The 15,221-nt window shown below is 33.4% G+C and overlaps 1 protein-coding gene across 1 annotated transcript; it reads left to right on the top strand.

Moving 5' to 3' along the window:
* Positions 1-7,708: 7,708 nt before the first annotated feature.
* On the top strand, positions 7,709-8,866 carry LOC106770162 (F-box/kelch-repeat protein At3g23880-like). The gene has a single exon (XM_014655984.1). It carries the CDS (start codon positions 7,709-7,711, stop codon positions 8,864-8,866), a length of 1,158 nt encoding a protein of 385 aa, XP_014511470.1.
* Positions 8,867-15,221: the final 6,355 nt, after the last annotated feature.

Below are 15,221 nucleotides of genomic sequence, written 5' to 3'. Positions count from 1 at the left end.
TATTGCACCTTGGGGAGGTACGAAATGCTATCAAAACCATACCTAAACAACATGTAATCGTTAAAAATTATTCATAATTAAATAAAAAATATTCAATCGATCATTCATTTATCAAATCAATAAATAACAAATACCTGCAACATGTAAACACAACCATTGACATAAACCTCGCTTATAGCTTTGCCTTTCTTCACTGAATCTGAAGCTTATCTCAAAGTTTTCAACAAATAACGATAGACTAAACTACCCCAACAGTAATTACTCAAACGACTTAGGTTGTCAACAATGTCAAACTTGATAGGAAACACTCGTCCATAACGTTTTGGAAACAAAATCTCAGATATCCCCACCATTATGTACAAGCTACAAAAAACACCACAAGGTATTTCTTTTTCATGTTTCTTCAACAAGAATTTGTAAATGAAATTCAAATCTTTACTTCCCTTACCTAAGTATTTCACACAATTACTTTTAACCATTGTATCCTTTAAGTTTATACTACCACCCTCTGAACTCAACCTTAATCCAAAACAAAAATATTTTTCATTCATATTGACAACTTTGTCTCCAATAAGAAAACTGTTGCTCGAATCCACCCATTTCAACGTTAACTCTCGCAAAATTTTAGTATTCAATTTAACTGTACCACTCAAATGTAAAAACCAAGCAAATGGAGTCTTCGAAATCATTGACCGTTGCTCATCCGTCAAGTGTTCGTTCAAAGTGCAAACATACATCGTTGAAAAATAGTGACGAACCGCCAACTGCTCAACCAAAACAAAACAAATGTAAACACACATCGTTGAAAAATAGTGACGAACCGTCAACTGCTCAACCAAAACAAAACAAATGTAAACACAAAAGGAAATAACCAACAAACCAAAAGGGGTCGAAGAACCCACAAAGAAACCAAAAAGCAAAACCAAAAACATAATACCCTTACCACAACATCCGAAAACTGACAACACGAATGCAAGAACCCAAGAACCCAAACCAAAATCCCAATACCCAAGAACACATTTACCTTGCTCCAACGAAGTTGTTGTACGACACTTCCCATTTCCACCAAACGGCGACAAAAGAGAACCACAAACCAAACTTCAGAGATAGAAAGTAGGGGGAGAACGACAACGCAGGGGGGACAACGAAATGTGAGAGAGAGAAAGAAATCAGAGACAAAACGCAATGAAATAGGCCAAGGGTATATTTGGAACAAAAAAAATTTCAAACCCTATTCATTTTCGTGCCCAAATCTTTTTTAAAAAAAACGGAACAATGGCAGCTTGACACCTGTCGTTGTCAAAAGTGTGTCAAAATAACGGAATCCTTTTTTTTATTCTAAAAAGACCCTACATCAATTTAAATTTTACTATTTAATTTTATTTACTTTTTTTTAAAACTCTAAATCTCCCTATACCCCACAACTTCACCCTAAATCATTGGAAGAAAAGTGAATTGAAAAAGTGTGATAGATATGGATGTGTCTTTGCACCTCCTTGCGTCCTTAATGGTTGTACAAAAGGAAGGATGAAGAAAGCGTGAATAAAGCGTAGACATCATGCATTCCAAATTCTCCGTTTCGGGAAGGTTTCTTTTTTCCAGACTCTTGTTTTCCTCCTCCCTCATTCCAGATTCTTTCTCTGCTTTGCTCTTTCTTTTGGTTTACTTTTTTCTATAGCTTCTTCTCTTCCTTTTTCTTATTGTTGCCCTCAATGTGCCAATGCTTCCTTTTTCCTTTTCTCCTCAGGTTTTCAATTCCCTTTCCCATCTGTTCTCTTAGTTTTTTATTTTAATCAAGTTCCCAAAATGAGTCTATGTAGCTAGTGGTTCTTTAGTTCGGATGCTCTTGATCCTCTTTCCAGCCAAGCCAAGGAATAAAATAAGTAAAATATGTTACATTGTGGTGAAATGATTGATGATGTGTGGGTTGGTGGAGATTCCTCGAGAGATGGAAGGACTACCTTATGGACTTCAAGAATTACTTCCCCTCCATGATTGCGCACATGGGGGCAGAAGGGTTCATTGGAGAACTCTGCAACGACTTTCGCTTACTCATGAATGTGAACAAGGGTCCTGTCACCTTCGAAAGCTTGAAGATCAACGGTTACTTACGTCAGAGACGATGAGGTCATGGGCATGCTAATGGAGGGTGATTTGGACGGAGATTCTGCTCTTAGTCAAACGGAGTTCTGCATTCTCATGTTTAGGGTCAGTCCTTGTTTGATGGATTCACCTTAAATCTGCAACAATCAGGTTGGTGCAGACCCCATGCTCATGTAGAATGTAAAAAAGTTGTTACTTTTACTGTTACTATTACTCTTAACACTCCTTGTTTGCATATTTCTTGAAGGAAAATGATACGTTGACACCTTTTTTTTAACACTCATTGACAACGCCAGATGGCATTTATGCATTGGCTCCAAATTTTAATGCTTTTCTGATATAAGTGAGGGCAAGCTGGGAAATACCAAAAAATGAATTTTCAGATTTGGCGTGCCCTTTTCATTTTCACGGTTTCAGATTTCATCACTCTCGTTCTCTGGTTGTCTTCCTCTGGTTCTCATGCTCTGGTCGTCCTCTCGGAATCGCGGTCTCATTCTCAGGTGTTGTCGTCGTTCTCGTGGTCTCGGAATCGTGGTCTCTTTCTCGTGCTCTCGGAATCGTGGTGTCGTTCTCAGTTCTTAGGCTTTGTCAGTGCTTGGGTATTGTGGTTTTGTTCTTATATTTGGGGTAAGTGGAACTGGAAACTTACTGCAATCTCATCCCCAATAGAGAGGTATTGGTTTGTAGCAAAACCTAACTATTTTTTGGTCATTGTTATCACTGTAGGTCCAATGGCATCAAGAAAACAAAGTGTAAGATGATATCATAATAGAAGTTCACATTAATGGATGTCACTGTAATATTAACCACCCAATATCGGTGTGAACCACATTAGACATCCACAATTTAAGTTCAAGTTATGTTGTTTTTATATTTCATCAAAAGTGTTTTTATGCTTTCTTCGAATGAATGAAGTTGGGTGAACTATTGAAAATTGTGTCTTGTGTCCATCATCAAGTAAAGCAACATTATTATCCACTATAAGATGACAATAAAACTTGAGAAAAACAGCAACTAATACCGTGGTCCCCTGTGAACAAAATATGGGTTCTCTCTGAAGAACTTTGTGTCCAAATCACGAAAACAGCTCTGGTAATCGTTTACGACACTGTGGTAAACGATTACCACAACTGTTTCTGCATAACTTCTTATAGGACATGATTTGGGGGCTTCCACTCAACATCATACCTTCCTTGCCTACCCAACCATGAACAAACACGCTAACAACACCTCCCAAGCAGTAAATGACACCAAAACAGGTCCAAAACTTGAGAAAAACATCAACTAATACCGTGGTCCCCTATGAACAAAATATGGGTTCCCTCTGAAGAACTTTGTGTCCAAATCACGAAAACAGCTCGCGTAATCGTTTACGACACTGTGGTAAACGATTACCACAGCTGTTTCTGCATAAATTCTTCTAGGACATGATTTAGGGGCTTCCACTAAACATCATACCTTCCTTGCCTACCCAAACATGAACAAACACGCTAACAACACCTCGCAAGCAGTAAATGACACCAAAACAGGTCCAAAACTTGAGAAAAATAGCAACAAATACTGTGGTCCCCTGTCAACAAAATATGGGTTTCCTGTGAAGAACTTTGTGTCCAAAACACGAAAACAGCTCGCGTAATCGTTTACGACACTTTGGTAAACGATTACCACAGCTGTTTCTGCATAAATTTTTCTAGGACATGATTTGGGGGCTTCCACTCAACATCATACCTTCCTTGCCTACCCAAACATGAACAAACACGCTAACAACACCTCCCAAGCAGTAAATGACACCAAAACAGGTCAAAAACTTGAGAAAAACAACAACAAATATCGTGGTCCCCTGTGAACAAAATATGGTTTCCTGTGAACAACTTTGTGTCCAAAACACGAAAACAGCTCGTGTAATTGTTTATGACATTGTGGTAAACGATTACCACAGTTGTTTCTGCATAAATTCTTCTATGACATGATTTAGGGGCTTCTCCTCAACATCATACCTTCCTTGCCTACCCAAACATGAACAAGCACACTTACAACACCTCCCAACCACTACATGACACGAAAACAGGTCCAAAACTTTAGAAAAAATAGCAACTAATATCGTGGTCCCCTGTGAACAAAATATGGGTTCTATGTGAACAACTTTGTGTCCAAATCACGAAAACAGCTCTGGTAATCGTTTACGACACTATGGTAAATGATTACCACAACAGTTTCTGCATAAATTCTTCTAGGACATGATTTGGGGGCTTCCACTCAACATCATACCTTCATTGCCTACCCAAACATGAACAAGTACACTTATAACACCTCCCAAACACTACATGACACCAAAACAGGTCCAAAATTTCAGAAAAAATAGCAACTAATATTGTGGTCCCCTGTGAACAAAATATGGGTTCTCTGTGAACAACTTTGTGTCCAAATCACAAAAACAGCTCTGGTAATCGTTTACGACACTGTGGTAAACGATTACCACCGCAGTTTCTGCATAACTTCTTCTAAAACATGCACTAAGTTCTTTTTGTTCACAAAACACATTTCTTGTGTATGTAAAGCAATTGTTCTTTCCTTCATCCTTCAAATAAATTAATACAACATTTCTATGAAAACTTTATTAATTAACAATTCAAACAAAACCAGATTTCCCATTTACAATTTGAAACGCAATTCACTATCTAAGTAACAATATGACAATGAAGGCAAATTGCATTTTTTTTCACATTAAACATAATAGAAACCAAATTACAAAAAATATGTTCATGTATGTCCTAAGAAAGCTATCAAAATTTATACAAAGTTATACACAGTTCACTCATTTTTTATTCTAAGCAATCCTACGTAAGGAGTCCTAAGCGCTACTCTTGTAACGCCTACGTGACCCCATCCTCACATATGTCTTCGTTGGAGGAGGATCGGTGGACATGCCTCCCGGGGAGATGCCTCCAGGGGAGATGCCTCTAGGGGAGATGGACGGTTCTTCATGTGGCACACTGTGTCCACCTTCATGTGGTCTTCTTCGTCTAGATTTCTCAAATGCGACCTCTTCCTCCAACACAANCACCCTCCTTTTAANTTCTGCCACAATACTTTGTTGTTGGTGTAAACTTTGCATAAAACGCTCTCTACGTTTTCTCTTAAGTTCCTTCTTTGTTGATGCCTTGTCATCTTTCAATTTTTGTGTTGGTTCATCCTTCAAATCAGTTTTATCCTTCGTTGGACCAACATCAACATCAACATCATCATTAACCTGAAATTCAACAATTCAAATCATTGTAGGAACACATATATAATAACAAAATTCACTCTAACAAAAATCACTCTAACATTAAACCACATACCGGACCAGTTTCCAATGCTCGTTTCACCACCTTGTCTCCCAAATTTATATTAATCCAATGCAATATTCTTGGATTTTTTTTGTATTGCACCTTTGGGAGGAATGAAATTCTCACAAAACCATACCTACACAAAATTTATCATGTTAATCAATAACTCAATGCAAGCCACAAAACCAAATTCTATTATAAAATTTGAACTGAATAAAGATAACTTACTTGCAACATGTAAATACAACCATCTACATAAATATTGGTTGTGGCTTTTCCTTTCTTCAGAGCATCTGAAGCTTTGTTCAGACCGCGTACCAAATATCAATAAACTAAACTACCCTAACAATAATTACCTAAACCATTTAAATTATCAACAATTTCAAATAGTATGGGAAAGACTCTTCCACTACGTTGGGGAAATAATATCTCACAAATCCCAACTAATATGTACAAGCTACAAAAAGGGGTACAAGGAATTTTTTTTCCTTTATTCATCTTACATTTGTAAACCAAATTCAAATCTCTTGTTCTCTTCCCAATGTATTTGACACATCTACTAATCTCATTTCTCCGTTTAAATTAATCTCTTTTCCATCTAAACTCAACCCCAACCCTAAACAAAATTCTTTCTCATTCATAGGAATGATTTTCTCTCCAATTAAGAAACCGCTACTTGAATCTACCCATTTGAAGACTAACTCACTCAATATTTTCCTACCAACTTTAACATTATCAATAAAATCTAAAAACCATCCAAAAGGAGTGCCAACAATCAGTGACCGGTGCTCCTTTGTCAGATGTTTGTTCAAACCACATATGTACTTGGTTGAAACAGAGTGACAAACTGTCAACTGCAAACAAAAACCAAAAATCAAAAATTAAAAACCCTAAATCAAAAACAACACACAAAACCAAAACTGAATATACAAAAACCTAAACTCCAAAACCCGCAAACCATTAACGCGCTTATCCTGGAAGAAGAACTCGCCATTTCGCAAAACGAACACACCACGAACCAAAAGACGAAACGACAGCGAGACCCACACCGCTTATGAAGGCTAACAGCCAACGACAACGACCAAGGCGAAAACGAAGGCAATAAAACGGCGAGAGTGAAGACAGCAGAAGGGCGAAAGCAAACCCAAGTTCGAATGCAGAAATGGGAAGAATGAGTTTTTCAAATTTGATGAAACAAGATAAAAGACAATGTTAATTTCAGAGAAATATGGGACAAGGGAAAACTTGGAATCAAAAACTTCAAAGCTCTGCCTCCAAAATGACGTCACAATTTCACTTTTTTTTTTTAAAAAATCCACATCCAAGCACATGCTGACACGTGGCGTTGTTAAAAGAGTGTTAAAAATATGGTGTCAAAATATTAGGATCCTTTCTTGAATATGGTTAGACGGACGTTAACATCTGTGGACCCTCTATTCTTAAACGGATGTCAACATCTGTGGACCCTTATTCGTATTTGGATGTTGATATCAGAATCTAATATATGTTCACATTCGTTTAAATATTACTGAAAGGCAAAAAGAGAAATGGGGGATGTGTAGGGAGTAGTATATGATGATGGAAGGAGTAACTCTCTTGTCATGAGTCACTGAATCTTTGACACGGCCGGAATGAACCAACCAACTTGGTCCAATTTTTGACCTGGCTTAGCTCGATCGTGTTGTACTATTTTCGTTTTTGGCCAACTTTGATCCACCCTATTTATAAGTTAATATTCATGTAATGTAATTATAACAATCAAACGAGGGTGAAAGATATGTTAAATATTTTAGTGTAAATTATTTGATATCTATAAGATTTAAATGATGTTAATAAAAATATTTAAAGATCAATAGAGGGCAACTAGATGTATTATTGACGCAGTCTGAGTGCAAGAGTTATATGTAAATTAAATTTTAAAAAATGAAAATTGTTATTGAGTATCTCTTCATGATCACTTTATTTCTCTTTAAATATTTTTTATTACATTTTCGCACGTTATTTTTTATATACATTAATTTCATCTATAAAGATCATCCATTCTTAATATTGTGGAGAAAATCAATGCAAACATTAGGATCATAGACACAGTAAATCATCTTTTCCAAAATTCGGATCATCTTCCCTAATTTTTTTTTTTTTTTCAGAAAACATCTCCTCCAGATCTCTTTGTTTCTTATGGGATTTACAATTCTTCTCTCCGACAACTAACGTAGCACGTTTGCGTAAAGTAGGGTTTCTCACGTTCCTTCTTTTGTGTGCATCTGATCACATAAATGTCTTCTTTTCAACATTCTCCGGTTGTTCCTGAAGAACTCATGGCAGAAATTTTGTCGAGGCTTCCAGTGAAGGATCTCATGCGGTTCAGATGCGTTTCAACATGGTTGAACCACCTCGTCTTCGATCCGACATTTGTTAAACTGCACCTTCAAAGGTCGTCCAAAAACACACACATCTTATTAACCTTCAGAGACTACGAGAACGATGAAAGCAGGTACTGTGCAGCACCATGTTCCTTACAAAACTTACTTCACAACCCAACATCCACCGTTGACGTTTCTCAGCGATTCAACCACGATTACACTATCTTGGGTGTATGCAACGGCTTAGTTTGCTTGCAAGATTCTTACCGTGGAGATGAATTTGAAGAATACTGGGTTCGGTTCTGGAATCCATCCACAAGGGTCATGTGCGAAGATTCTCCACACATACGTATTCGTTCCGGTGATTACAACTATCCTTATTTGTTTATGTTTGGGTTTGGGTACGATGATTGGAGTGACAGATACCAAGTTGTTTTTTTGGATAATAAATCACAGAAATTGGAGATTAGGGTTTATTGTTTAGGTGACAGTTGTTGGAGAAACAGTTTAACTGGTGATGCTTTTCCTGCGTTGGGTCTTCATGGAGCTTATGTGAGTGGGCATTTAAACTGGTTAGCACTTCCGAAATGCGGTTCTGGTTATCGATGGGCAACTGTTACAATGAAGGAGTTAGAAATATTTTGTTACGATTTGAAGAATGAGAAATGCAGGTATTTGTGTATGCCTGATGGTCTTTCTGAAGTGCCTCCTGATGTGCCTGTGCTTGAGGTTTTGAAGGGTTGTTTGTGTCTTTCTCATCATCAAGGGACTTGTTTTGTTGTTTGGATGATGAAGGAGTTTGGAGTTGCAAAATCATGGACACTGTTGCTGAATGTAAGTTATGAACATCTTCGTATTCGTGATCCTCATGGCTTGCCTGCTCTTCCAGTCATTTTGTGTTTGTCTGAGGATCATAATCTTATGCTGCTTGCAAGCTACGATACTGCGGAATTTATTCTATACAATAAGAAAGACAATACAATAGATGATCGTGAATTTTTCAATGACGACAAGTTTTATTTTTTCTCATATGATTATGTTCACAGTTTGGTTTTTCCATATCGGAATTAAGCTCAAATGTCTATTTATTACTTTGTTGCACTATTTGCTATTGATAATGTTGTCTGTTTTGGATTTCTTTTTGCTCCAATTTTTTTTCTTGGTTCATGTATCTTATTCAGTAAATAAATATATGTGAAAGACACCTCCATATAACAAACTTTGTATCATGGGATTTTGTAGGTTTATAGATCAATCTCATTGTCTTATTATCGAAGGAGACAAAAGATTTTAAAATTACTATAGGCAAGTCATATATCGTGCATACAAAGTTTTGACATCTCTAATTGATTATAAAAAAAAAAAACACTGTGATCAATTAATTACCAATTTTTGTGGTTCAGATTGTAATCGATTATAACCATATTGTATTTATCAGTAGGAATAAATTAAGATATAATTGATTATAATTTAAGTTTTAATTATAATTAAAATATAATTGATTATGATTATAAGATATTTATCAATGTTTTTTCTGATTATAATTAAGATATAATTGATTATGAATTAATATGATTTAGATTTTAATTAGAATGTATTATAATTAAGATATAATTAATTATAATTGATTATATCTTAATTTATTATAAAATATAGTTTATAATTTGATGATAAAGTAAAATTGTTTTAAAGTATATGACTTTTTTTTGTGATGAGATTTGTTTTAAAGTATATGATTTTTTTATGAGATTTATGATATAATATTTAATTTTTAATATATATATATATGTATATATATATATATATATTAATTCTGATCCATTAAATAACATTTTATCATTTTTTTCTTTCTTATGTTTTGATTATCTCCATAATTTTAAAAATTGATAGATCTTAAATTTTTTTTGGAAAATTAAACCGTTTTTTAATAACTTTTATCTTATTTTGATTAATTTATCAAAAGAATTCTTCAAGTAGGATAAAAATGTCAAAAGTATTTTCTATTGGTCGAATTATTTTTTATCTCTGGAATTATTTTTCAAACCTTTTCTTATTCAGTGTTAATCGAGATTGATTGTTTATTGAGATTATTAAAGTCATTGATTGGCCAATATAGATTTGAACTATTTTTCCTAACATTTCTAAGATTTTTTATGATAATGAAATTATTTTTCATCAATGTCTACATAATTATTTTTATTAATGCTTTTATTGGCAATTTTTGCATTTAATATTTTTATATTTAGTAGTGATTGAAATATTATTTCGAAAAAATAAATTAATAAATTTCAATTATCTTCTTTAAATCAAATTCTTGATACCTATTTGCATGATATTCATTTGTTATAATTACTCACCTAATAAATTAAGATATAATTAATCATAATCAATTATATCTTAATTATAGTCAATTTTAATTAAAACTTAAATCACAATCATTCATAATCAATTATATCTTAACTATAATAATAAGAAAAAAGAGTAGATACTTTATAATCATAGGATAATGATATTTAGACAACTTTTTTTTTTACAACATTTATATTGATTACGTGTCAATTTATGATTGGTCAAAAACTACTCCACAATCAATAATAATAATCATAAACATTATTGTAGAGTAATTTGTGACAAATCACGTATTAACATGTAATCAATGTTCAAATGTTGTCAAAAAAATATTATCTAAATATCATTATCCATAATCATAATCGATTATATCTTAATTATAATTAACTGTAATCAAAACTTAAATCATATTAATTATATTTTAGTTTACCATTTTTTTCTATCGGGTAATCAATCACATATAATGCACTCTCTAACACTTTGAACATTATGTAATGGATTACAGATGTCAAAAAATATGTGGGAAGTGCACTTCACCTTTCTAAATGGTTCAAAACAAAAGTTGTGCACCTCTTACATGACTTATTCATTGTCGTGTGAGAACTGCAAAACTTTCCTATAAACGTAATTTTAAAATTTTTTTGCCTACTTCGATAATAAAACAATCAAATTTGCCTATAAATGTAGAAAAAAAAAAAAAAAAAAAAAAAAAAAAAAAAAAAAAAAACTATATTATGATACAACTTGTGGTCTTTTCAAATCCTAAACATTACAAAATACTCTCTAAATTATAAAGCATTCTTCCTAGAGTATGTACATAATAAAAATAACATCATAGAGTATATCGAACATTTTATGAATAACATATTGCAATAGATTTGGCTCACATCTATTAGTGGTCAAAAGCTCCTTTCCATCAACTTTTTTCATATAACATCCAAATTATTGTCTTCACTATTTTACCCTAGTAATTATATGTTATTAGTAAAATTAATGTATATAAACAAAGTCAAGCTAAATAAACTCTATACACAAACTACACGAAATGTTGTATGTAAAACATTCACAAGTGTCTAGAACTTAGTTTCAAGATCATATGATAAATGACCTAGAGTGAGTTATATTTATAAATCTTCCACTTTTGTGAAACTAGTATCTAGTGTAAAGAATGCTTAGAGTTATATTTATATTTAATTGTTTTCTTTGTCTTCGATTTGGCTTCCGTGTGTCAAGTTTGTCCATCCTTTTAAAAAAGTTTCAATTACGTCTAAACTTGGTTTAAAAGTGTCAATTTTGTCTAAACGTGAATAAAATTTGTCTCAATCAAGTCCCTTCTGTTAAATAGACAGAAATGACGTTAACATTTTTTTTTCTCTCTTCTGTTTTTTTGTATAATGTAGTCTCTTTGTCACTGTTTGAAACATAAAAATGATTACTTTTCAAATAAAGCAATTAAACCCTATTTATTTTAACAAAGCAATTAAACCTTTGTATAAAAAAAAAACAATTAAACCTATAAAAATTGAGTGGTATCCATATGTGGTGAGATACTATCAACAACTTCACGAGAAAAAGATAACATTATGTTCCACTCCACATTTTATCAACCTAACTATTATATTACATATATATCCTTCTTTAAATAAAAAACAATGTTTTAAAAATATAAAAGGAAAAAACAATATATATATATATATATATATATATTATTGTGTAAATATACCTAGCCAAAGTATATGTTTTTTTTGTTTGGCATCCAATTTCAAAAAAATATTAAATTAATAAAAATATTATAATAAAATTAAATAGAAATATAATTTATAGAGCTTATGAAAAAAAAAAGTTAATTTTGCTATGAATTGCTAATTGGCAGTTTTATTTTTTTAATATCTGTAATGACTTTTTTTTTTTACTATCAACACAAATATTATTATTTATCAATAGTTTGTTTCAACTTTTGTAAATGTTGACTGAAAAAAATTTCAACAACCTTAATTATGATTGTTTTACATTTAAATAATTGTATGTATTAGTAATTGAAATATTTCATCCGAATAAAAAAAAATTCAAATTTGAAATTTCTTATCCAAATGAACAATGAAAAATAAAATAGTTTAAACTAATACCAATTTAAATTCAATATATTTAAATATATCGTTTGAAAAATCTCTATATCGGGTAAAATTCAACAAAATACTTACAATTTAAAGTATTGTACCATCATTTGTCCGAAAGTTTCAATTCAAAGTCCATTTAAAATTTCTCTATTTTCTTTTCTAGTTTAAACAAAAAAATGTTTGTCTTTGAATTCTGTTAATTGAAGTTTACTGTGTTTCTGTAAATGTTTCTTCTAGATCTTTTAATTTACGAAAATTAAAAATTATATTGATAATAAAAATTAAAAGAGCTTACAATTAATTTATTTGTTTGTAAGATAAATAAATTTAGTATTTATTTTTTAGGAAAAGATAAGTATATGGTGTAACAAGATAACTGTCTGAACATAGTATTCTTTTCAATAAAAAAAATAAAGATAAAAAGAAATTGTTATGATGGTAGGATTAATGATCTTCAATAAATGTTTGATGTTGAACAAAGTAAGAGAGAAGAATTAACACTTTTCAATAATTGAATGATTAAACCCTCTTTCTCCAACTTCGATGCACAAAAAATCTTATCCATAAATATTATATATATTATTTTTTAATAAATTATTTAAAATTTATTGCTTATGATTACGTGACTGACACACACACATGAATTGTTAAAATATTGAAGAGTGTACTGGTAAAAAGTTGTTGTGTTCAGAGGAACAGAAGATAGAGAGAAAAAAAAAGTTAACGTTGTTTCTGTCTATTTAACAGAAGAAATTTGATTGAGGGAAACTTTATCCTCGTTTGGACGAAATTGACACTTTGAAATCAAGTTTGGACATAATTGAAACTTTTTTAAAAGGGTGGAAGAACTTGACACACTACAGCTAAATTAGGGACAAAGAAAGCAATTAAACCTAAGAGTTTTTTATGCTTAATATCTATTTTGGTCCCTATTTTGTTAGTTTTGTTCAGAATGGTCCTCGACTTTTTTCGGCATTCAAAGTGATTCCAATTTTTGTAACTTATGTTAAATTTGGTCGATTTCCCTAACGACGTCTAAATCGTTAACGACACGGAGTCCAGATTAACCATTACTCAGTGAGGGATAAGTCTTTTGACATACGTGACATTTTCCCAATGAGAGACTGTCACATGACAGTTTCATCTTTCATTCAATATTAGGTTGCATGCACGGCGGCTTACGAGATTCTGGTGCGAAGATGTTGCTTTGTTGTTTCATGGCTTTTGCAGGTCGAGAAGCTGGTGTGAAGAAGATCGTGGTAGTGTCGCAATGCTTTGGGTGGCGTAATGAAACTCGTAGCCAACAGAGGTTCTCTGCCATTAGGTTTATGGTTCTCGTAGGTTTCCATGGAGGCGCGAGGAAGATGAAGGCGTGAGATGCGCTATTCGTGGTGGCTTACATGGAGGTGGTCAACAGATTTGGGATCATGTTTTGTAATTTGTATGTTCTGTGATTGCAACGAAGGAGAGAATATTTGCTGAAGATGAGTGTCATGGTGGTTGCTTTGGTCTTGCAGTGGTTCGTGAAGGAAATTGGGTTCTGTTCTTGGGTTGTGTTGCTTCTGTTTGTAGGTGCTGCGATGGACATGGTTGACGAAAGCATGAGGGTTTTGTGGTGGCACTGTTGTGATGGAGGCTAGCACGAGAAAGATAGTCTATCCATGGATTAACTTTTGTGGTAACGTGAACCTGGGTTCACGATGGTGAAGGAGAAGCCCCAAGTGATAACATGTCATCAATTTAAGTGTTCTCATCATATTATTGTCAATTATCTTGCTTGATCATATAACTACTATTAATGTTTTCTGTTATTCTAGCTAATGCTCCTAAAGAGTTGTTTCTTAGTTTGTTTTAGATTAGGATTTTCTGTTTGTCGGTTAGAGGTTCTAACCGCTTTATGTTAAGCTTTTATCATTATCGGAACCCTATATAAGAAGGGTTCCAGTATGTTGTTTTGTACAGAAGAAAGTTCCCAATAATATAGACACACTACATTTTAATCAGAAAAGCAAATACCCAAAGTCTTCTTACCTCTGTTTTCCTCCATCTTCTTCTGACCCATTCTTGTCCTATCACCGTTTGCTTGAATCTTCGTTGGAACTACTGCAGGAGATTGCCTGAGCCACGACTAGGGTTCGCTTTCTTCTTTTCTCACTCTCGTGAAGTCTCTCTTGAAGTACGACCTCACCTACTCACTGTTTCAAAGAAGCTTCTGGTGAAGCTTTAGTTTTGGCATTTTGGGCCCGTGACTTTTGGGCCTGACCATTCTAGAGTTGGGTTGTTACTTTAATATGCTACCAGAGCAGGTCTTGTACCTGTTCTGCCCCCGTTTCTACTACGCTTAAATCTTTCTTGCTTTTCTTGCTACCAATTTTTGATAGTTTCTTGTTTTCTTGCTGATATGGGAGATGAGGATACATCTAACAACCCTTCCAGCCCATTTTACCTTCACCCAGGAGAGAATCCTGGCGCCTCTCTCATTCCTCAGATCCTCAATGAATCCAACTACACTTCTTGGAGCAAGAACATGAGAAGAGCTCTCATCTCCAAGAACAAGCTAAAATTCATCAATGGAGGGATTAAGAAACTAATGCTCTTTTTGACTCATGGATCACCAAGACTCTTTCTGCCCAAATAGCAAAAAGTGTTATATATGTAGAGAACGCCCAAGAACTCTGGGAAGAATCAAAAGAAAGGTTTTGTAAAGGAGATTATTTTAAGTTTTCATATCTACTTCAAGAGATTCACTCCGTTAAACAAGGAGAAAGAAGTGTAAGCCAGTATTTTACTGACTTGAAAATCTCATGGGAAGAACTGGAGTTCCTCAGACCCATCCCAAACTGCAGTTGCAAGATCCCCTGTAGCTGTGAATTGTCTAAGATTTCTCATAAATACAAAGAAATGGAACATGTGATTTGCTTCTTAAAAGGCCTAAATGACTACTACAGTACAGTGAGAAC

The sequence above is a fragment of the Vigna radiata genome, chromosome 8 (genome assembly GCF_000741045.1).
Source record: "Vigna radiata var. radiata cultivar VC1973A chromosome 8, Vradiata_ver6, whole genome shotgun sequence".
Lineage (NCBI taxonomy): Eukaryota > Viridiplantae > Streptophyta > Magnoliopsida > Fabales > Fabaceae > Vigna > Vigna radiata.
Note: the sequence above shows the minus strand (reverse complement) of the source record. Positions and strands in the feature narration are given on the sequence as shown.

Coding starts and splice junctions, on each gene's coding strand:
- LOC106770162 (XM_014655984.1), top strand. CDS start 7,709: ATGTCTTCTTTTCAACATTCTCCGGTTGTTCCTGAAGAACTCATGGCA.